Here is a 22,886-nt window from a genome sequence, read left to right as displayed (position 1 = left end):
ATCACTGGGGTTACCCTGGATGTGAAAATGCTGCAACACGAGGATACTGAAAGGAGATCGAAAGATGTGTCGATTGTGACACTGACATTTTGTTTTGCTAAGCAAATGCATAAAAGGTAAGTAGCAGACTCACTCTTGGTGGTTACAGAGACTGCTCTGGACTCAGCAGATTGCTGTGTTGAAACCTTGAGTCAACAAAACCCAACACTGCTACAGTACAAAGTCTCTGAGCAATGGCACCCATCCATGCAGTGAATTCACCAGTTTAGGGAAATGATATGTGGGGGAAACAAAATGGGCTGGTGTTTGGGATAGCTTCTGATGCACTGGGTTCAACAGATGGACTTCTTACACGTGTGAAGTGGAACCCCCAATGTGAAGAAGTGAATCAACAAAGGAGGGGCTGCAGATCAAGTGCATAGAGAGGTGCACTGAGACAACAGCTGCTTTGGACCCCAGCAGGTAACAGGGTTAAAACTTGCATGCACATATTATTACTGGGACAGAAAAATATGCCAATAGCATTAGTTGTGCCCTGAAGGAGAGTATTCTATGCAGAAACTGACTGTTGTATTGTTCAAACAGGTTGTCAAAGGGTTAACGGTCAAAACTACTGCACTGCCATACATCTCAATGTCAATTCATACTCTTTGTGGCTCATCATGTACATTTTGCATGACTTTCAGTACACTGTATTAAACAGCAGTATGTGTGTAGCCGACTTAAGAGACCAAGCCAGGAAAGAGCAAACAATGAGTGTTGAAACATATGAGGCTTTCAGCTCTGGTAAACATTACGAACCAAACAATACAGATACAATACCAATATCGAACTACCCTATTATTTTTGGAAAATAAAATATACCAACCTGGTCTCACTCCAAAGTCGTCGAAATCCGGCACTTGGACAGTGACTTGTGGCATCAGATTCTGACGAAAAAATCTGTCCTTTAACATCAGCATGATATGCGGCCAGTCAACATTATACTTTAATGGTGCTTGGCGGCATCAGGGGGAAATGCAGCGAGACAAGACCGAAAGTTAAGGCAGGTTTTTTGTTACACACGAAAACTGTTTTTCATTTAAATGCCTGATACCTGGAAGAGCTCAGAAATAAAATGGTCAAATCATATTCTAGTTGTTTTTGTGAGTTGATGTTAATGATTGTGTTTGATGGGCATATGATATTGCGTCATAGCGATCGCAGGCTACTGAATCGAATCGAAATTGTATCGTGACAGACTTTGTGATATCGGCAAACATCGTATCGTCATCCAAACAAATCGATATAATATCGTATCGTGATGAAGCTGGTGATTTACACCCCTAGTTAGTAACACCAATAATAGATCAGAAATAGAAGATCCTCCACTTTGGTTTTGCTGTGAATTATACATACATATACATATACATATACATATCAAATAGGTAGCCTACACTGCTACATGTAGCCACATGCTAACATGAGGGAAACATGAAATCTTGGTTGTCAATATCGTTAATTTCTCCACAACTCTGGATCATATTCCAGCTGAAACATGTCCGGTAGTGTTAAATTAGAAGCTTTTATTTTGTATCTTTAAGGGGAGAAAGTGCCGTTATACACAGTCATTCCTGGCTGCGAGTACACTACTACATGTATTCCAACTGGAATATGTGCCGCTGTGAGGATTTTGGTTCGGAAGCTTTTACTGAGGGATTTTTCTCATGGTAGAAAGTTTTGCGATTCTCCTTGTCAGTCATTACCCAGCTGCAATGACGTTGCAGAGACGCTGAGATACAGAAGACCCGGAAATGCTGACCAATCAGAGCAGACTGGGCTTCTTCAGGAGGAGGGTCTTAAAGAGATCGATGCTAAAACAGGGCATCTCAGACAGAGGGTGAATGCAAGTGTTCCAGCACAGACAGCTTGAGGAAAATAAAGTGTTTTTGACCATTAAAGTAAGTAAACATGTTCTAGTGGAAACCCAAAATACACAAGCATTATAGGTCCCCTTTTAAACACAGCTGCTCGCCTGCCACTAATACTCTTGGTGTTCAAACAAGCCAAACAAACCTTGAACCTCAGTTTCATTTAAGAGAGCATTAATGTGAGGGGAAAAAAATGAGTGATTCATGCACTCTTATTTAGCAGTTCAAGGGTAAGAATTACTGATTTGTGCAAACAAATTATTACAAAATGTGCCTTTCTACATGGCAGAGCAGTAGAAAGACTTGCAATTTTGTCAGAAGCATGGTGATTATTTTGTCATACTTTGTGGAGAGGTTTGTTTGGATGAATGCAGATGTAGATCTCTGAAAGCATTAGACTGAGATTGTGCTTTGGAAGAGTATTCTTCCAGAGTGAACATTTGCTATACCTTCATCCGCTCAATTATTAATAGACATGGCATTTATCACTGGAAAAATAATTTAGTGTAGAGACACATAGTCAGAGAGCTGAGGCCAGATAAAAGTCAATATAAACACATTTATTATATTGAGACCTTGAGAGTGTTTTATTGTGCTTCAAAGAACAGTTACAATACGGAAATGTTGATGATAAAATGTTACAAAAGTCATGAAATAAGAAAGAAAAATAAAGATCCATATGTGATTAAGTGCTACAATGCTAAGACAAAGAAAGTGAGCCCTTTGGAATTATTTATGTATTAAACAGCAATACAATGTGGTCTATGGTCGCTATAACAAACAAATATACAGACTATGTAAAACAACACACAAATTAAAAATCCCAATAGGAAGTTTGTATTTGTATGTAGGTGAACCCCTTCACAAATGACCTCTACAAAAGGTACTACAAGACAGATTTTCCCGATTTGAAATTGTAGTTAGTAGTTCGTTGTGCCTTGATTTGAGACAAGACAACTTGAAAACAGGCAACTACTTGCAGTGCGCCGTTCTGCAAGGTTCTAACAACCTGCCAGTTCACACCAGTGCAACAAGATGAGAAGGTGTATCATCTCTATGCAACTCCCTGTACTTTAGTTCTGATTTCCAGCTTTTCAGGCTTATTTTGTGGCTGAATATAATTTCCAGCTTCTTAAAATCTATACTGGGTTTAACAATCTGTCTACATACTGTATCTCAAAGTCAGTGAGGTCACAATTTATGCACCACATTCTCACTCCGACCTCGTCATATATTAACGTTTGGTCATGGACCCTCCAGATAAAACTTGAAAGGTTCCCTGGGTGTGTTGGTTGCTGACGTTCTGGGACACCGTGTCAAGTTATGCCTGTTACATGCAATGTCTTCTGTTTACACACAGTCTCTTTCAAAGTAAACACACTACGTCAGTACAACACACATTATCACCTTTCAGTGAAGCCTGGAGTAGGGATCTCCATGATTTAAAGTTGTTTTGCTGCCCCCCGGCCTTAAACAACCTTTAATAATTAAGAAAACAATGCACTCAAACACATATTGATTACAAGTCCATGGGTGCTTTCACACCTGCTCTGTTTGGTTCGATCCAACTCAAGTTTGTGTGGTTCGTTCGGGCAGGTGTGAACACAGCAATCACACTCCGGTGCGCATCACAACAATGGCAGACCTTCTTGAAGAGGTGGTTACAAACAAACTCTGGTGCGGTTTGTTTGTGGTGAGAACGTGTTCTGACCTCGATCTGAACCAACTGCGGTCACATGACACATTGTTTGGGTTAAACATGAGCGTGGTACAGTCCAGGAGGATTATTAATGTGCACCTCCTCCTGTACTGCCTTAAGATACTTCCTGGATGCCGTGAGAACACAAACCAACTCTCGGCAATTACGCAGCTTTGCTACAAAATTAGTGCCTGATTTGGACCAAAGCAAGCAGACTCTAGGTCTGAAAGCACCTTAAGTTTTAAGGACAGCTGCAGAGGTTGTGAGATGTAACACAAAAATGTCCTCAAATCAGTCAGAGATTCTGTAACATGAACTGAATAATGCCTCTCATGAAAGATATTCCAAAAAACCTGAATATAACTAAACAGTTTTGTAAAGGGAAATGGTCAACAAGTTCCTCCTGGTCACATACAAGAAACTTTTGACTTGACCTGAATGTTCAAGCAAATAATGGAATTAATACACCAAATAATTAAATTGTTTTAATGTAATTATGTCAGTGGGACATAGTTTGTCCATTATTGTGACTTTAAAGAATATCAGACAACATTTTACAGCTAAATCATGCAAAAATGCAGGAAACTCAAAGTGCTTCATTCATTTTTTCCTGGCACTGTAAATGATACCAGTGGAGAAACATTTTAGCAGTTAATAACATCTCGGTTTATGCAGATCTGAAATCAAGGAGACAATCCAGGTATTGATTCTCCAGAATGCTGGTGAGGGTTCCCAGTCCCTGATGCACACAAATAGCAACACACACGCATGAACACACTTATATAATCTTGGTTGGTTGGCAGCTCTCAATGTTGAGTGCCTAGTCTTAAAGTGACTGGATCGATACAGGGGAGTGAATTGCCAATTTCAGTTTGTTCTATTGAAATCGGCTGGCGCTGCATTCTAGAGGGAGAGTACCTGAAATTGGCAGTGGCAGAGTGGTATTGGATTTGTAAGGAGAGAGAAAAGGAGTGAGCAGAATGATCAGAGACGGACTTGGACGCCTACATTTCTGTGCATGTACGTACACACCCACAAGATGTTAAGTCATCATTGCACCCATGCATCTTAGCCAAATTATGGTAACTGTTATGAAAGCCCTTTGTCTTTCGCTGTCTCACCTAGACGGAACCACTCACACACACACTCAACCAGAGCTCATCTTGGCTTCTTCGATCGCGTAGTCCAAGGCAATCAAGCTCTGTGCTGGAAGAGCAGATGATTGTGTCTCTAGATAGTGAATAGCTCATTCAGTTGATCCTCTCCATTCTGTTTATTGGGATTACATGGACTGACGCCATCACCAAACTACAGAGTGCCTTGGCATGGATGGATGTCTGGCCGTAGACACTGTACACATTTTAAACCATAGCTTTGCAGTCCTTTCTAGCCTGACAAACTAAATCAACAGAAAGTGCAGAGTTGATCCAGCTCTGCCTTTGAAGGCAGCACAGACCCGGTGGTGCTGGACCACAGAACCTTCACTCTCTTTTGGCACTTCAAAAACCAGACCCAGGAAACTTCATGTTCGTGATATCATGTTCAGAAAGAAATTCCTGTCGAACAACTGGAGACTGCCTTCTGTCGTATTTAATCTCTTTTCAAGACAAAAAGGACTCCCTGGAAAAAGAGATTTGTGCCTCAATGAGCCCCTCCTGGCTTAATAAAGGATAAATAAAGATAAATAAATAAATCCGATTCAAGGCAGAAAGCCAACTGCCTGCTTCAGATTGCTGTGGGTCCCAACATCTCCCACATGCGTGATGACCAAAGAGGAGGTTACTGTTGTTCATCATTGCTGCTGACCTGTTACATGATGATGATTGTGGCATTGTGTTAGTGTCACAACAGAGGGTGCAGTCATCTGTCTTCACCCACAAAGCCGAGAAAGCATTGTTACGAGACAAAGACTGTGTGAAATTGAGCAACAGTTACACATAGTGACTACAGTTCTATGATTACAAGCAGAGCTCTGTACTCTGCTCTTACTATTTGTTAAAGACTTATGTTCGAAACAAATCATGTGTTCAATAGGAATGCCCCGAACTTAGAATTTTCCTAGTCGACCAATAGTCCTCATTTAGGGACATTATTCGACCCACATGTGTACAACATTAATTTAATTATTAAATGATATATTTTGGGCGGGGCAACACAATGGTTTGAGTTGAAGGTGTGAGAAAGAATAGTATCAGTAACATTGTTAACACTGTGCTACATTACAGAGAAATACAAAAGCGTACTAATGAACCTTCATTAATATAGGCCTATATTTTATCTACAAGTGCACGTCACACACTGAGCAAGCCGCCTGTTAATGACGCTGTGGGCAAAGCAGTAATGATTGTGCTAAGTGGCTAATGGGCATGTAGCTACTTCCATGTTTCAGATGATACGTCATGTTTGTAGTCGACCAATGAAGATGAGTTTACATATCACCTTGGGTTCGTCCTTCACCTTCTCAAAATGATCCCACACTTTGGATTTCCTGCCCGACATGTTATTAACTAGCCTGTGGAATAACCGCAGGTACCAGCCCTGGAAATTAGGGGCCGTACACATCGTATCTTTAACCACCTGAAAGACGCGAGGTCGGGCTCTGGGTGCTATTTTTGTGACTTTTTTGTGCCAGCTTTCAGGAGTGCGGCAGCAGGTTGTATCTGATGTTGCTAAGTACCCTTAACAAGCACCGTATAGCCTATTTACCTGAAATCCTGAGTGCAGAGCTGATCTCCTTCCAGGCGCTGTTTATAAGTGTGTAGGCCTATCGTCTGTGGGACAGACGTAAAGAAGAAGGGAAAGATATCTGTTGGCTGTGATTGGTTTGTAACGTGACTCCTGTCTGACTGCTGAGCGTGGCCACTTCCTGTATCAAATTAAATTGCCACACAGTCCAGTCATATAGGTGTTGATTTATTTTGACGAGGTGCAGCTGCTAATAGAGTCTCATGTGTGTTTGTTTCTTTCTTTTGTTTTCTTTTCTTTAGTGCAACTAAGCAACAAATGAAATCTCACCAACGAATAAAATTTGGTCGACTTTTAGGGGGCAGCGCTAGTGTTTAAAGTGTTTATAGCTGTTTAGAATGGCCACTTTTAAAGGTGATGTGACAACCTGGTCATCGTAAACCCCATTTACACCTGTCATTTCAACGACCTCATAAAATCCAGATAAGATTAAACACACTTTAATTTCGCCGCATAAATAAATCCTTTTTTGGCCAGATCACAAATCTGATTGCCACCAGTCTTGGTTTACTCCTGGTGCATGCAAATCAGGGTCTGCCCAAAGTAATGCACCTGAATTTGTTTGGTAATTGCCAAGAATGCTAAAAGAAGCCTAACCTCTGTGCTTATCCAATTTACAGTTCAGCTAATGTTAGCCAAAAACTGCAACATCACCGAACACAAACACACTAATGGACCATATTTATGAACTATGAGCGAGATAAGGGACTTTATCGCCTTCACTGACTCTAACTCACGCTGCTTACACACCCAGAGAGATCAATGCACCCTCACCTACATGATCAATCTGTGGTTGAACTGATTAGGGATCAGATAAACGCCATGGCAGCTATTTGATTGTACGTGTAGAACATGCTCGAGCTGTTTTTACAGCTTTAATGAGTGAGAGAACAGCCAACTGCGGTGTCATTTTTTGAGCTGCTGTTATCACAAGGGCAGAGGAGACAGCCAACGGACGTATTGTGGAAATCAGAAAGTGAGTGGCTATTTCCAGAGACTGAAAAAGTTACACTATAGAAGGGGTAAAAATTTCATATAAGCATCCAGCAGAGACCAATACATCTTTTCAGCATCTGGCTTGGATGCCACCACTGTCCAGAATCCCAGTAGAAGATCTCTGATCAAACATGTTAAGTTACAACACCTGACTGCTGCTACTTACAACAATACAGATATTGCTGTACCATCTGTTATATAATCATGTGATATTAAAATACACAAACAACTATGAAGCTCTGATCACAGTGGATTTCCAAGATATTACATTCAGATACTCCACTGAGGTGCTTCTTTCCATTGCAACCAACTACATAGCATGTGTGCGTGTGTGTGTGTACATGATTGGTGATGTGGTAACAGTGGGGTAAAGACTGTTCGTGCTAAGTCACAGCTTACATACATTAAAAAAAAAACCACACACAACAATCTTTGAGTAAATTACACCCTACAAGTATGCACATCAACAAACAAGAATACACACATACACACACGGCTCTGTGGACTCAAACATGATAGCGGGATTGATTATAACAAGCTGATATGGGGGATTTCAGGCTGCAGTTGTTTTCTCACACTGTAGATGGTTATCTGACATTTTATGACTTTGGGGTCTGCATGCTCAGACTATTAAATGTGCGCGTGCACACATACACACACATATACGCACAAACTACGCAGTAAAGGAGTGGTGAGGCCCTATGACCACAACACATCCTGTGGATTATAAGGTGCTATCTCACTTGAACTCAGTAGCACTTTGCCCTGAACATCGGAGAGAGCCAAGGTAAGACTGCAGCTGTGGGCTGTCTACCTGCTCAACTCAAAAAAATAATCATTACTTTGTATTACACTTATATCATATGCTGATGATGCAGCATGATTTACAATATGATGTTGTATGATAGATTTTTACTGTAATGCTAGTGAGAACTGCATCACAACTATTGCAGTCAAAAATCCTACTTGTTATAGATTCAGACTTGCTTTTGACTTTTTGTAGCTTGCAGATGTTTGCATTATGCTGCTCTATCCATATTACTGTGGACACACTGTGACCAAGTTTGTTAATGATAATGTTGGTTATGTGTAGCTCTCTGCCAGTAGAGTAAATAATCCACCGCCAATTGCGATGCAGCCCGGAGGAACAGATGTCTATGGAGGGTTTTGAATACTGATGTGTAGATTTTTTTTTTACTCAGATTTACACTGCACTGATCCACTTTTTTTTTCCTTCTTTTTATTAATATCAGTCCTCGACATAATTACAGGTGACAAACCTCCTCTTGGGCTGACATTAACTTTTAAGGATATGTCTCAAAGTAACCATTGAACTCAAGGTATTAAGTAAAAGTTCAAATGAGATATCAGATCATTTTCTAAACTGCCTGCACTCATGGGAACCTCAACAGTGCAGCTATAAAGTGCCCTGTTTTTTTTATAAGTGTGCGTTCATGTACACGAATCAGAGTGGGTGTGTGTCGGGAGAAGTAAAGCGATATGCCGTTATGGGTGGAAGCTATTTTTGGGCACTTAGGCTAAATGGAAGAAGAGAGAGGCTAAAAGGTTTGTACTGTATGAATGTGTTTGTTTGTGTGTCTCGGTGTTACAGTGCATGTTTGCAGCCGATTTTTTGGTGCTTCTGCATGGTGTGCAGGGGGGCATGCACACGTTTGACTCTCTGTCTCTCTCTTTGCCCTCGCCTGCTCTTCACAGCACATTAAACAGGATGGCTATAAGCCTCTCATTCACCCAAATAGACACATACCCACACACATACAGACATTCACCTTGTTTTTGTCTCCAAGAGTACATTGGAGTGAAGCCTAATTGCTTGAGTGATATGATGGGTGCCTTTGCAGAGACCAGGCCCGGCCTGTCGGGCAGTTTTGTCGACTCCCTGTTCCTCGTTTTTAAAGTCTTGCTCTTTTTCGTGTCTTTCCTTTACGCTCTGATTTTTCAATTTAGTTAGGTTTTTTTAACTTCAGAAAGCTTTTGCTGAGTCCAAGGTTAATGCAAGGAAAATATATGTGTGTTTACTATAGTTTGGCTGTTTTGTGCATGTGTGCGTGTGTGTGTCCCGCCAATGGGCCTCATTAAGCAGGGAAGTTTTTTGAGACCTCTGAGACCTTGCCTTTAGTAAACTTGGTGTCATTATTGGGTGTTAATGATGTTGGCCTTTGTAATCAGTCTCTGCGTATGTGTGTATGTGTGCGTTTGTATGTGTGTGTGTGTGTGTGTGTGTGTGTGTGTGTGTGTGTGTGTGTGTTAGATGGGGAGAAGGCGGTTCTCAGGTTTGGAGGTGACTCTCATAGTCATGTTCGCCTTGATGTCTGTGGCGGCCGTCACTCTCATAGTTCTATATGTCACTGGAGAACCTGGGGTCCTTAAAGATGGTAGGTGAACACACTTACACACACATAAATGCATATGTAAACAAAGAAAAAAAACTTAGAACATTAGCCCTAAACCTTCACCATGTTCCCCCTGTATTTGTGAAACTGTTAGCTAGCTAGCTCATTGAAAAATCAACATCATATTTAGTTGCATATTGTCGGTAATCAACAGACATCAACTGGCAACTAATATATTTTCAGCCATAGTTCAAGAAACCTGTAACTTAACTTTATATTATTTTGGATGTCACAAATTGCCTGTGGAAAAAATGCCTCCAAATTAAACAACATATAATGGGTACGCCCGGTAGTTCACCTAGCAGAGCGGGTGCCCCACGTACTAAGGATATGTCCTAGCTGCAGCGGCCAAGGGTTTGATTCCGAGCCATGGCCCTTTGCTACATGTCGTCCTCCCCGTCACACTGAAGCTTTTCTATGAATCCAAAAAAAAAAACCTCTTAAAAATAAAATGTTGTTTGGAACTGCCAATTAAAACAACACATAGAAGCTTTCTTTGACAATCCTATCGGCTTTACAGCATCATTTGTCATCGCCTTCCAGTTTTAGTGTTCTTGAGGACGAAAGCCCCGTTTCCACTGATTGGTGCGGTACAGTACAGTTCGGTACGCTTTTTTCCGTTTCAACTGTGAAAAGTTGTGGATGGTACCAATGGAACCGTTTCGTACCGTCCCCATTTTTGGTCCCCCCTCTGTTGGGGTACCAAACAGAGTTGATTGGGCAATCAACTGATCAACTTTTAAGGAGGAACATTTACTTGTAATGTTTCTCAATGTATGAGTTGACAACCATCAGCACACCTTAAATTTCACTGTGACAACTTTGACCATTACTTTGGTTTATATTGTGTCTCTTGGATGACATACAATTCTAGTAATGAGTGGATCTTCAGGTGTTTAAAAATATATATTAATTTCGACTGGATTATATAAACTGCATATATCCCAATCCTCACTTGAAGAAAAAGCGCCGTGAGGCATCGTTCCTGTGGGCTCTAGCGACACTAAACCCCTGAGCTTGCCTGAGAAGGACTAATGGTACCATGTCTGAAGGGTTACTTTTGATTCCAAAGGTACCATACCGAAAGTGTTAAACGGTGCTTAACTCTGCCATGTCTCAACCCATCACCCCCAAAAAACACATGAACTAACTAGTAAACAAACACAACATGCACCGCTCTCCCCCCCTCCCACCTCTACTGAAATTTGATCCCCTTCATGTTGCAGTGCTCAGCTCAGCAATACAAGTTGGATATACCGCCATGATGCCGTGCCAGAATGTGTCATCACAACAAATGCCAGTTCAGCTGGTTCAGTATAAAATTCAAACCAGTTTAAGCTGGTTCACCGGACCAGGCTGACAAAACCCAAAATCAACTTAACTCTTGTCCCACCTTGTACAAGAGGAATGTTGATCCATGACAAAAATCACCTTGTCTTCCTTTGCTCTCATCGTCACTACAGCCACCACAGGGCTTTACTGAAATAACTAGTCATGTTGTTTCTCTCATTGGGGGGGGAACTATCAGGTCATTGCTCACATAGATATGAACCTTAAGTGAGTCTATTCAGTAGTTTATCATGGTAAGATTGGGTTTTCACTTTGATTTTCTGTGTTAAGTAAACATTTCATCTTTTGGCAGAAGCTACTGATGCATTCGTTCCTCAGTGTCCCACCATTCCTCTGGCTGAGAGAGTGGACTGTTTCCCTGATGCTGGAGCCTCAAAGGTATGAGTCATCATCATCATTTCCAAAAATGCAAAAATTAAGTTTGTGGAGACGGTTCGTCCACGGACTGTAAACAGATTTGGCATCGAGGTGGAGTCGAAGATTACGCAATGACTGGTTCTTCTTACAGCTTAATTCTTACTCTTAGAAATCATAATCTTTGACATTATCAATTGTGACAGGACTTTTACCGTGATTATATTTATTTGTAAGATAGCGATGATGATAGTAACAGCAATAACAATAATGGTAATGTGGATGATGATAATGACACCAACATCATCCTCTCTACTCGAACAGCAAGGATGTGAGCGGCGTGGATGCTGCTGGAGCCCACTGGATGAGAGAAATGTTCCCTGGTGTTTCTTCTCAACCAACCATGGATACACAGTGCAATCAGTGGAGGAGCCAAATCCTTACGGTAAATCCCCATTTCCTCTCTCTGTGCCCTGCACTCCCGCTCATGTGGTCTCTGACTGGTGGAATCATCCGGCTTTCTATTTAGCTTGTTTTCTAATTCTAACTGCTCCGCATTCCTTCAACCTGTCTGTCTACCTGTCTGTCTTCCTCACATAGCTTTTCTTTTTATACTTACTTTGCCTGAGGCATGCTTTCCTATGAAATATGACATGGATGGCATATCAGAAAACATGATTGACTTTGTAGCATGCAGGTTTTTCCATTTTCTGCTTGATTTCACTGCCTCATGTGAACTCACTTATTGTGTAAAAGCAAAGAAGAAACATTTTATATCAAGTCTGAACGGTAACATTTTCCATCACATTGTTCGAACAGCATAAGAACTTTTTTATTAAAGACAAAAAAAAAAAAACTATTCTGGAGCTTGTTTTGTGTAACAAAGGTGTTTTTTTTTTTGTTTTTTTTCCAAATCTTTTCATTGGGATTTTTCAATAGCTTGACATACAGTGTAACCAAATAGTATGGAAGGAGATATGGCTGTACAGCTGCATGTCAACTGCTCCTCTAAACCTAGTCCCACCCACCCACCCACAAGCCCACCCACTTCAGGTCCGAACCAGACTGGGACAAGCGACGCTCACAACTTAGNAATAAGTAAATGATTGACGTAGAAAAAAAATAAAATTAAAAAGGGGGGGGGGGGGGTTGAAGTTAAAGGGGCAACAGCTTATTCTTCCTCTGCATCTAGAATAAGGTCAGGGGAATTAACAAATTCCAGGAAGGGGTGCCATGTGTCTTGGAATCTTTTGATAGAGCCACTGAGTGAAAACTTAAGTTTGTCAAGTCTCAGGTTGTAAAGAACTTCTTTGACCCAATGGTTATATGATGGAGGATGGGGGAGCTTCCAATCAAGCAGAATCAACTGGCGAGCCAGCAATGTCGAGAAAATCAGAGCCCGCTTCGCCGCAGCAGAGAGGTCAATGTCAGGTGGGGAGCCAAAAATGGCTGATACTGGGTTAGGGGGAATAGTTTGACCATAAGCTCCACCTATGGTATTAAAAACACTTTGCCAAAAGGTCATCAATTTAGGACAGGACCAAAACATATGGAAATGATTGGCAGGGGACTGGTTACATCTATTACAGGTATCACTAACGGTGGGGTAGATCCTGGCTAGTTTCGCATTCGTGTAGTAGATTCTGTGGAGAACTTTACATTGAATCAGGCCGTGACGGGCGCAAATGGAGGAGGTGTGAACCAAGTTTAAAGCAGCAGTCCATTGTTGATCTGTCAGCTCCATAGACAGCTCATTCTCCCACGCAGTCTTGATCAAATTAAGAGGTTCTGAGGTGGTCGAACATAGGGAGTTATACAACACTGAAATGCATTTTTTTCGTTTGGGGTCCACAGCTAGCAGGGTGTCTATCAGAGTTTTAGGAGGGCCATTAGGAAAATGGGGGAAATTCTTTTTAACAAAATCTCTGAATTGGAAAAAACGGAAAAGGTGGGAGCTTGGTAAATGAAATTTGGAGGAGAGTTCTGCATAAGATGAGAAAATACCGTCTGTGTATAGATCCTTGATGCTGATGATACCCTTATCGTGCCAAGTTTTGAATGCTGGGTCTGTGTTTGAGGGTTTGAAGGCGTGGTTTTTAAGAACTGAAGAGTGGACAGAAGGGCCCTGCAGGCCAAGGTTCTTCCTGAGTTGGCTCCATATTTTCAGAGAGGCCGATATAACTGGGTTCGCCCCCATGGGAGTTGCAGGGAAGGGAAGCTGGGAACATAGGACAGAGCGCAGAGAAAGGTGCGAGGCTGCCCTTTCTAACTGAGTCCAGGCGGGAGGGCAATCCTGGTCATCATTCATCCAATATAAAATTTTCTGCATATTAGCTGCCCAATAATATCGCCTAAGGTTAGGGAGTGCAAGACCTCTGTCCTTTTTGGGAGACTACAAGATTGTCTTTTGAATTCAGGCCGGCTTGATCCCCCATAGAAATTTGGATATAATCCTGTCTACTTTGTCAAAAAATGATTTGGTAATGTATATGGGAATGTGCTGAAAGAGGTAAAGGAATTTGGGCATGACAACCATCTTGATTAAATTTATCCTACCCGCGAGGGACAAGGGTAAGGCGGACCAGCAGTCAAAGTCTCTCTCTGTCTTCTCGACCAGAGGTAGAAAGTTAGCACGGAACATATCTGACATGGACTCTGTGATAAAAAAAAACAAAAAACGTTGTCAGTCCATCTGAATGGGGTTATAGAGCGCGAGATCTGCTTAGCCAGTGAGTTGATAGGAAAGAGCTCGCTTTTTTGATAATTTAGTTTGTAACCAGAATGTGCCCCGAACCATTCTAAGATGTTAAAAATCACGGGTAAAGAGCTAGCTGGATTTGAAATGTACAGGAGCAAATCGTCCGCATATAACGAGACTTTATGCGTTGTGCCTAATCGGGTGATACCCTCAAAACCCTCAAAACCTTTCTCCGAGCGCAGCCAAAGTGCCAGGGGCTCTATCGCAACAGCGAATAAGAGAGGCGACAAGGGACAGCCCTGTCTCGTGCCTCTCTTGAGAAGAAAGGGTGGTGACAGCATGTCATTTGTTTGTACTGAGGCCATGGGAGAAGAATATAAAAGCTTGACCCAGAGAATGAAATTGTAGTCGAAACCAAATTTATTCATCACCTCATAGAGGTACCCCCACTCCACCCTGTCGAACGCTTTTTCAGCGTCGAGGGATACCACTATCTCAGGGGTCTCAGAGCTCTGTGAGTGAATGATGTTAAGCAGTCGTCTGGTGTTGTGGGAGGACTGTCGGTCCGGCATAAAACCCGTTTGGTCCAATGAGATGATTGCGGGCAACACTCGTTGGAGACGGAAAGCGAGAACTTTTGAGAGGATTTTAAGGTCAACATTTAGAAGAGATATCGGTCTGTAACTACTGCATAGTAAAGGGTCCTTCTCTTTTTTTAAAATTAAGGAGATGGTGGCCCTTGACAGGGTGTCTGGCAGCCGACCGTAAAGAAATGCCTCATTATACATGTCTCTGAGTACTGGAGCTAAGATATCTGAAAAAGTTTTATAATATTCCGCAGTGAAGCCATCAGGACCGAGTGATTTACTGCTTTGTAATGATTTAATGGCATCTTGAACCTCAACAACAGTTATGAGTCCTCCCAGGCCTCTAGCAGTTTCGGCGTCTATCTGGGGAAATGTAACGCTATTAAATGCTTCATGTGCAATTGGGTGGTGATCAGAGGTGTATAGGTGAGTATAAAATTTTGCAAACGTTTCATTAATTTTAACCGGGTCAGTATAAGTCTCTCCCAAATCGGAGCTGATGGCTGAGATTAATTTTGAGGATGCCTCAGCCCTGGCCTGATGAGCCAGAAGCTTCCCGGCCTTGTCCCCAGACTCGAAAAAGCACTGTCTAGATTTGAGTATTTGTAGTTTTGCTTTGTTAGTGGAAGCCAAATCAAAATCTGTTTGTAGTTTGAGGCGCTCTTTGTAAAGGTTGGGATCTGGGTTAGATGCATATTTGATGTCAACATCTTTTATCTGTCGCATCAATTCTGTAATATGGGATGTTTCAGTTTTGTTCAGGTTTGAAACAAAAGAAATTAGTTGACCTCTGATATAGGCTTTCGAAGCCTCCCATAACACTGCTCTTCTGGTTTCTGGCAGATTGTTCAAGTCAAAGAACAGTGTAATTTGGGAGCACAGGAATTGCTTGTAATGGTCTTCAGCTAACAGCGCAGAGTTAAACCTCCATTGTCTAAGGGGCCTAATCCGTACACGAAAATTGAGGTCGAGGGAAGTCAGGGCGTGGTCTGAAATGACAATACTGTGATAGTCACAGGAGTTGATGTTGGGGAGGAGTCTGTTGTCCAGGAGAAAGAAATCTATGCGAGAATAAGTGCGGTGCACATGTGAGAAAAAAGAAAAAAAGTTTGGTAGTCAGAAATTTACGTCGCCATGGGTCTGAGAGCCCAAGTTGTTCAGCAAAAGTGTCTAAAGTCTTAGCTGATTTAGTTAGAGGGAGCACCTTGTTAGAGGATCTATCGAGTGACGGATCTTGGACCAAATTGAAATCACCTCCCACAATGATATGGTAATTGTCAATGTTTGGGAAGGATGTGAAAAGTTTGGTTACAAATGAACTGTCATCCCAGTTAGGGCCGTAGACATTAGCTAGAATAACCCGGACGTCATGTAGTATGCCAGAAACAATAACAAAGTGAACAAAATAAAATAGAATACATTCATACACACTAAACAGGTACATAGACGCCACGTATACAGAACCACGTGGCCAGTGACTTAACATGAGTCCCTGGACCTTAACTTCCCATTGCTTTAACAGAGCCTTTGGTGTCCATTGCACAAAGATGCATTGTCCTTGCATCTGTATGATTCTTCCAGTCCTTGCTCCAGCCCGAGCACATCTCAATATAGTCAGTGAGTTCAATAATAAAGAAGAAAAAACAACAACAACAACCCAGCAACAAGTAACCAAAATAAAAAAAAACAGTTTCAAGTGCAAACGAAACAGCAATCCAGTAGCTACAAATACAGCATAGCACCCCCAGTATTTATGAATTACAATGCTGACCATGATTCATAAATTATACAAAGGAAACAGAAAAAAAACCAGGTGTAATTCCTGTAGGTAGATTACCTCAAGTTAGAAAAGATAATTAGGTCAACAATAATCAGATGGGGGTTAGCAAGTCCAGTGAGGCAAAATTGCAGAAAAGTAGAAAGAACAAAAATACTCCAAAGTTTAACAGAGGGACGCTCTACCTTAAGGAAACACAATCTCCGTAATAGGAAGTGTAACATATGGTCCATAACTTTAGTGACTTCATTAGACAGTAGCAATGATAAGTTAGCCTGGCACTAGGTGTAGCAACTTGCTAAAAACAACCGGATCAGAGTCTGGCCCCAACATGTAGTATGGCAGATTGGAAAAACAGCCTAAACACAGGTGAACATAACCATTATAAAGATGACTCCGCATAACACAGTACCGAACTCTTTACAGAGCTTTATCCGTCAGTCAGGGGGCTAGTCATTTCAATTTAGCCGGACACCGGTCACGACTAGTTGCTAACAACAACACAGCTGAAGTTAGCCCCCTTTTAGCATAGATTACCGGGTTTCCATAATAATCCTACACTTTACACAAACATACCCGATACTAAAATCAGCCCTCTGTAGATCCGGCGCTGTGTCGGCGGTGAGCCGCGATGAAATCCCGGGCGTCCTTGGGGGAAGCGAGCCGTCTCCTCTTTCCCTCCGCGGTCGTAATGAGCAGCTTAGCCGGGTAGTGGAGAGCAGGTTTGAAGCCAAGGTTGTAGAGCTCTTTCATGATGTCGCGGTACGCTGAACGTTGTTCCAATATTTCAGGACAATAGTCTTCAAATATGTGGATCGGAGTACCTTTGTATTTCAGCTTGCCTCACAGCTTTTGGGCCTTGCGCACCACCAGCTCCCGGGTCTGAAATCTGTGGAAGCATATCACGACGGCCCGGGGCTTCCCACCAGGGCCCGGCTTAGCTGTTAGCGTACGGTGGGCCCAATCTAATTCCGGGGCTGAAGCCAGAGTTTGTTCCCCAAAGACCTCGAGTAGGAGCTGGGAGAAGAACGCCGTAGGCTGGGGACCCTCGATGTCTTCGGGAAGCCCAACAATCCTGGTATTATGCCGGCGGCTTCTGCTTTCGAGATCGATAAGCTTGGCTTTTAGCGTGGTGTTTTCCTCAGTTACCGTAGTTAGCTTCATCTCCATGGCTCGCATATCCTGGCTGGTCGTGGTAGCAGCTGCTTCCAGCGAAGAGAGACGTTGTTGGTGATCCAGTAAAGTGGCCTGGATATTGTCCAGCTTCGTTTCGAGTTTGGAAAACGCAGCGTTGAATACTGCCTGGAGCGCTGTCTTGTGGTCTGCTAGCATAGCCGTTAGCGTAGCCGTGACGGTGCTGGACGCCGAGTCTTCACTCTTTTGCTCGTCTTTCCTAGAACTGGTAGACATATTGCCGCTGTGGGAGACTGTTGGAGATTATATTTGAGTGTTTATGACTGGTTTTGCTGTCGCGGCAGAACTCTTAGAAAGGTTTAAAAGTTAGTAGGTCAGGAGCATGGAAAAGTGCGACTACTCCATCTTGCCGCCACGTACGGAAGCCGTGTAACAAAGGTGTTTGACTTGAAAGGTGACAAATGCTTATAATGAAAGGTAACATTACTTTTCCCAGTCTGTCTGAGATAGGCTAAATGTTACTCAACAGGGACTTTAACCAATACAGAAAAATGAAAGCGCTCCTTCTTATATAATTTTAACTGTGTTCAAATATTTTTACATGCATCCTGACATAGTATCGCTCAAGGCTACAATGCAAATTACCCACATTTAACTTCGAGGCAACTGTGGACTCTGTGAGCATATTGCACCCTTTGATCATACTGGTAAATGGATAACCTGGGAATACAGTACATCTGCATTTGAAGGAATTCTCATCCCAGTTCACCTGATGAATTTGAAGCGTAGCGCTTGAACTAAGGACTGTTGCAGTTATTGTTATTGTTATGCAGTTTACTAATTGTTGTAGGGAACATGTATTTGTCATGATTATTAAATGTTTTGTTTCTCAATGCATTTATGTTGCCATAACTAATGCCGCTTATGCACAGCTCATTCAACAATTACTCTCCAGAGCTTGGATGTCAGCGGGGCCTGTTATTTCATTAATAAACCATTCACGTTTACCAACTCTTGAATATTAATACTGAATATCAGTCAGAGATGTTATATTAAAGGAATAGTTTGACATTCTGGGAGTCTTGTTGTCACCATGATTTTGCCAGGAAACCATCGGCATACAACCCCCTGTGAGACCACAATGTGTTGTTGTAACACTAAAATACTTAGCCAGTGTCCCCAGTGTGGTACAATTTAGCATCTGTGTGAGACAGACGGGGCTTCCCCCCAACTCCAATGTAAACCCGTCCGCGTGATTATAAGACCGACATAGTTTAAAGGGCATAAAGTGGAGGTTGATGGGTCCAAGAAACATAACTTTGGCCCAGGAGAGTAGTATTCGAGAACAGCATACACTTTGTGCCACTCTACCCTTGTAGTACACCCACCTCATCAACTACCACTACACCACTGGGGACACACCACTGCCTCTCTGGCCACGCTTGTACCACTCAAAGCTGGGTGTATTTAAGTGACATCCATGATCTTTTCCTAACCATTACCAAGTACTTTTGTTGCCTGAACAAGTGGTTCCCAACTGGTCCAGCCACAGGGTCCAGATTTCTCCTTAGGCATTAGTTCAAGGTCCACACAGTTTATTATATTCTGAATCATACTCATGTTCGGCCATGTCGTTGAGCTAGTTTGCTGTCTCTGTGAAATAGCTTTCTGTTAGCCACTCACTCCTCAGCAGTAAACGGCACTTCAAAGTAAAAGCTCTGTACCATAAATTCACTGTACTTCAAAATAAAGTGTGTTTTTTGTCAAACTTGGCACATTTGTGAGTGACTTGCGGTCCATTCAGAATGGACCTGTGACCCACTGTTGGACTGTGACCCACCAGTTGGGAACCACTGGCCTAAACCTAACCCCTGACCACTTACGTTAGTCACCTCAAGTGACTAATGGTTTCCTAAACATAACTAGGTATTTTTTGTTGACTAAACCTAACCGTTGACCCCCTCTTACCAGGACGTTTGTGCCAATCAGAGCAGGGTTTGTTTGTTTTTTAGCGACATCTGCAGTCTTTTCCTAAACATTACCAAGTACTTTTGCTGCCTAAATCGAATTGCCGACCCCTTCAGTGTCAAGATACAGATATAGTAATATACAGGTATGAATCATTTCACCTAACTATCAGCAAGAGAGGGAATATTATTATTTCCCATTAAACCCCTAAAAAAATAAAGATTATCACGATGCATAAAACCACAGAACTGACTTAAGTCAGTTTTATATACAGTTTTGGTGGAGGACCTGGACAGTGTAAATCAATGGTTCCCAACTGGTCCAGCCATAGGGTCCAGATTTCTCCTTAGTAATTCATTCAAGGTCCACACAGTAAAATATATTGAGCGTCAAAACTGGACACCATTCAGAATTGACCCATGACCCACTTTTGGACAGCAACCCACCATTTGTAGAAGAAACAGGCTAATATGATCACCATATTGGCTGATCGACTAAAGCAATGACCATAACACTGTCACTATAATTCCATATTAAGAAATTTGTTTGTTTTTTTGTCATTTCATCTTCATTTTGGGAGTTAAGAAGCAAAATGTGGTTTACTTCTTAAAATGAACATTTCACCTGTAATATAACCTTTAATAACCTTGTGTGTTGTCTTTAATTTTGCAGTAAGGAAAGCCCAGCTGAAGAGAATGGCCTCTCCTTCCTTATTTGGGGCTGATATACAGGAGCTGTCATTTCACGCAGAAATGCAGTCCAACAATCGACTCCATTTCAAGGTACACACTGACAGACATCTCTGTTAAACACCTTCTTTGCGTGCACACAACTTCACACTCACATCCACACGTACACATTTAGACATCAACAGAGCAAAATGTGAGATAAACCTAGTCGGGTTGAATTACTTCCTAAAGTCGTTTTTTATCAAAGCATGTCCAACACGAATGTTGCACAGAACAAAAGGGGACAGAAATAGCGATGTGCACTCCAAAGTACGAACATGACCGTGAGATACGAGGCCACACTCACACAGCCTGTGTGGTTGTTTCTCTCCTCTGTCTCTCTTCTCCTCAGATCTATGATGCCCACAGGCGGAGGTTTGAAGTCCCCCATGAGCACATCAGCAGCCTCAACAGTAACCCCTCCAGCCCCATCAGTAACACACTGGAGATGACACACAAACCCTTTGGCCTCACTGTGCGCAGGAAAGAAAACAAAAAAGTCCTGTGAGTGCCCACTGTGTGAGTGTGTGTGTGTGTGTGTGTGTGTGTGTGTGTGTGTGTGTGTTTATTGTGTATTTGTGTTGGAAGGGGACAGGGTTGTTTATAAGAACTACAATATCACATTGTTTGCCATGTGGACAGTGGAGGAAAAGACAGCAGCACATACTGTGTGAATTCAACAAAATAAAATGTGCATGGAGGCACGTACTGTGTATTTACTGAGTATTAGATAATGCAAATACTGGCAACACAGTATGCTGTATGGCTGTACCCGTAGGGAAGGATGGTGGTTGAAGCATGTACTGTAGCAGGGGATTGTTATCGTGAGTTTTATTAAGATGATGCTGTGAGCTATGTTCACAGTGGACTGTGCGGATGTAATTCTTGAGGCGAAATACAGTAAGAGCCACAGTGCCCGAAAATATTCTAAAACAATCTGAGCTGCTGAATATTTGATTCTGTGTTTCCCCTCCTTCTCCTCGTCCAGTTGCTCGTCAGCCTTCTCACAATCACCTTATGATTAGAATTGAAAACTGTCAATATAGCAACATCGATTTTAAAGCAATTACGTCAGAAATCCTCTGCACTGGTCAGTGGGTCACATAATTCCATTGTCCTGCATTATTCCCACATAATGACATGTAACTCGTTGCCATGTTAAATGTAAGTTTCCTACAGCAACAAGTAATTACATTCATGTCAGGCAGGCTACTTGGTTAGCCCATGGCGACAACCCAGTGATCAATTACCCCTCAGAGCTGTACACACACACACACACACACACACACACACACACACACACACACACACACACACACACACACACACACACACACACACACACACACTTACTATTAAAGGCATTAAAACATTATTGTTGTTGATGCTATAGAGAATATGGCACTTTGTGAAACACAGGGCTTGTGAGGGCACATCAACAACACTGCAATAATTACTACCAGGATGTGATGCACAAGGGTAAATGTCATATCTGTGGTGTTTTGTACATCACTATTTTCTGTTGTTGTGAATTAGAGCTTATTGCCATTTATGGCCCACAAGGATTTTTCATTTCATTTCATTTATCTTTAATCTAGATGACCCAGAAGTTTTATTGGATGGTGAAATCCTGTTAGGGGTCAAGGAAGGCTGAAGCCTATCCCAGCTGACACTGGGCGAGAGGCGGGGTACACCTTGGACAGGTCGCCAGACCATTCACACTCACACTCACAGCTATGGGCAATTAAGAGTCACCAATTAACCTGCATGTCTTTGGACTGTGGGAGGAAGCTGGAGTACCCACAGAAAACCCACACTGACACTGCGTGCGGTTACATGATGGCTTCTCAATCGGAAGAGTGTGAAGTGGGGAGAGAGACAGAGTGGGGGGATGACATGCAGCAAAGGGCTGCAAGCTGAAGTCAAACTTGCAACCGCTGCAGTGAGGCATCGCCTCTATACATGGGGCGCCGGCACTATCCACTACGCTACCGACGCCCCAGAATGAATTTTCAATCGCATTGGCCATTTTCATTCCGAATTAGGTGTTTACCAGATCACTTTTAATACGAATGAACTTTCATTCCGAATGAAAAGGGGAATTAAACTGTCCATATTAACCCACTCACTGAAAGAACATGCAAATTTTGCTCAGAAGGACGGCATGGTGGTGGAGCCCCTTAGACTTGGATGTAATCCAAAAATGACTATTAAATGAGATTAAATATCTTAGTTTTTACACTGAAAGAATGCATTGTGAAATGTTCTTATCTCACATGACAATCTTTGCTTTGCCTCACTTACTGGTGTACTGAGAGGCATTATATTTCTCAACACTGCACATGACCTTGAACCAGAGGTGCTGAGATTGCTCTGGAGATTAGCAGCTATTTAAATTGCGCTAACTTTATTTTCCTTTCATGACCCTGGCTTTACAGTTTCACATGATATGTGAGTAACCATTATCGCTAAGTGTGTTTGTGGTGTGTTCAGGTGAGAGGTCAGACTTTGGGTTTTCAAGAGCTT

The 22,886-nt window shown here is 42.2% G+C and overlaps 1 protein-coding gene across 1 annotated transcript in view; it reads left to right on the top strand.

Moving 5' to 3' along the window:
* Positions 1 to 216: 216 nt before the first annotated feature.
* The window catches only part of si (sucrase-isomaltase (alpha-glucosidase)), a 112,770-nt gene continuing 90,100 nt past the window's right edge, over positions 217 to 22,886 (top strand). The window contains exons 1-6 of the mRNA XM_050069993.1: positions 217 to 462; positions 9,623 to 9,746; positions 11,407 to 11,492; positions 11,793 to 11,913; positions 20,305 to 20,414; positions 20,713 to 20,864. Of these exons, the coding sequence (XP_049925950.1) occupies positions 9,623 to 9,746; positions 11,407 to 11,492; positions 11,793 to 11,913; positions 20,305 to 20,414; positions 20,713 to 20,864 (593 nt within the window). The 5' untranslated portion in view covers positions 217 to 462. The remainder of the gene's footprint in view (positions 463 to 9,622; positions 9,747 to 11,406; positions 11,493 to 11,792; positions 11,914 to 20,304; positions 20,415 to 20,712; positions 20,865 to 22,886) is intronic.

The sequence above is a fragment of the Epinephelus moara genome, chromosome 2 (assembly GCF_006386435.1).
Source record: "Epinephelus moara isolate mb chromosome 2, YSFRI_EMoa_1.0, whole genome shotgun sequence".
Lineage (NCBI taxonomy): Eukaryota > Metazoa > Chordata > Actinopteri > Perciformes > Serranidae > Epinephelus > Epinephelus moara.
Note: the sequence above shows the minus strand (reverse complement) of the source record. Positions and strands in the feature narration are given on the sequence as shown.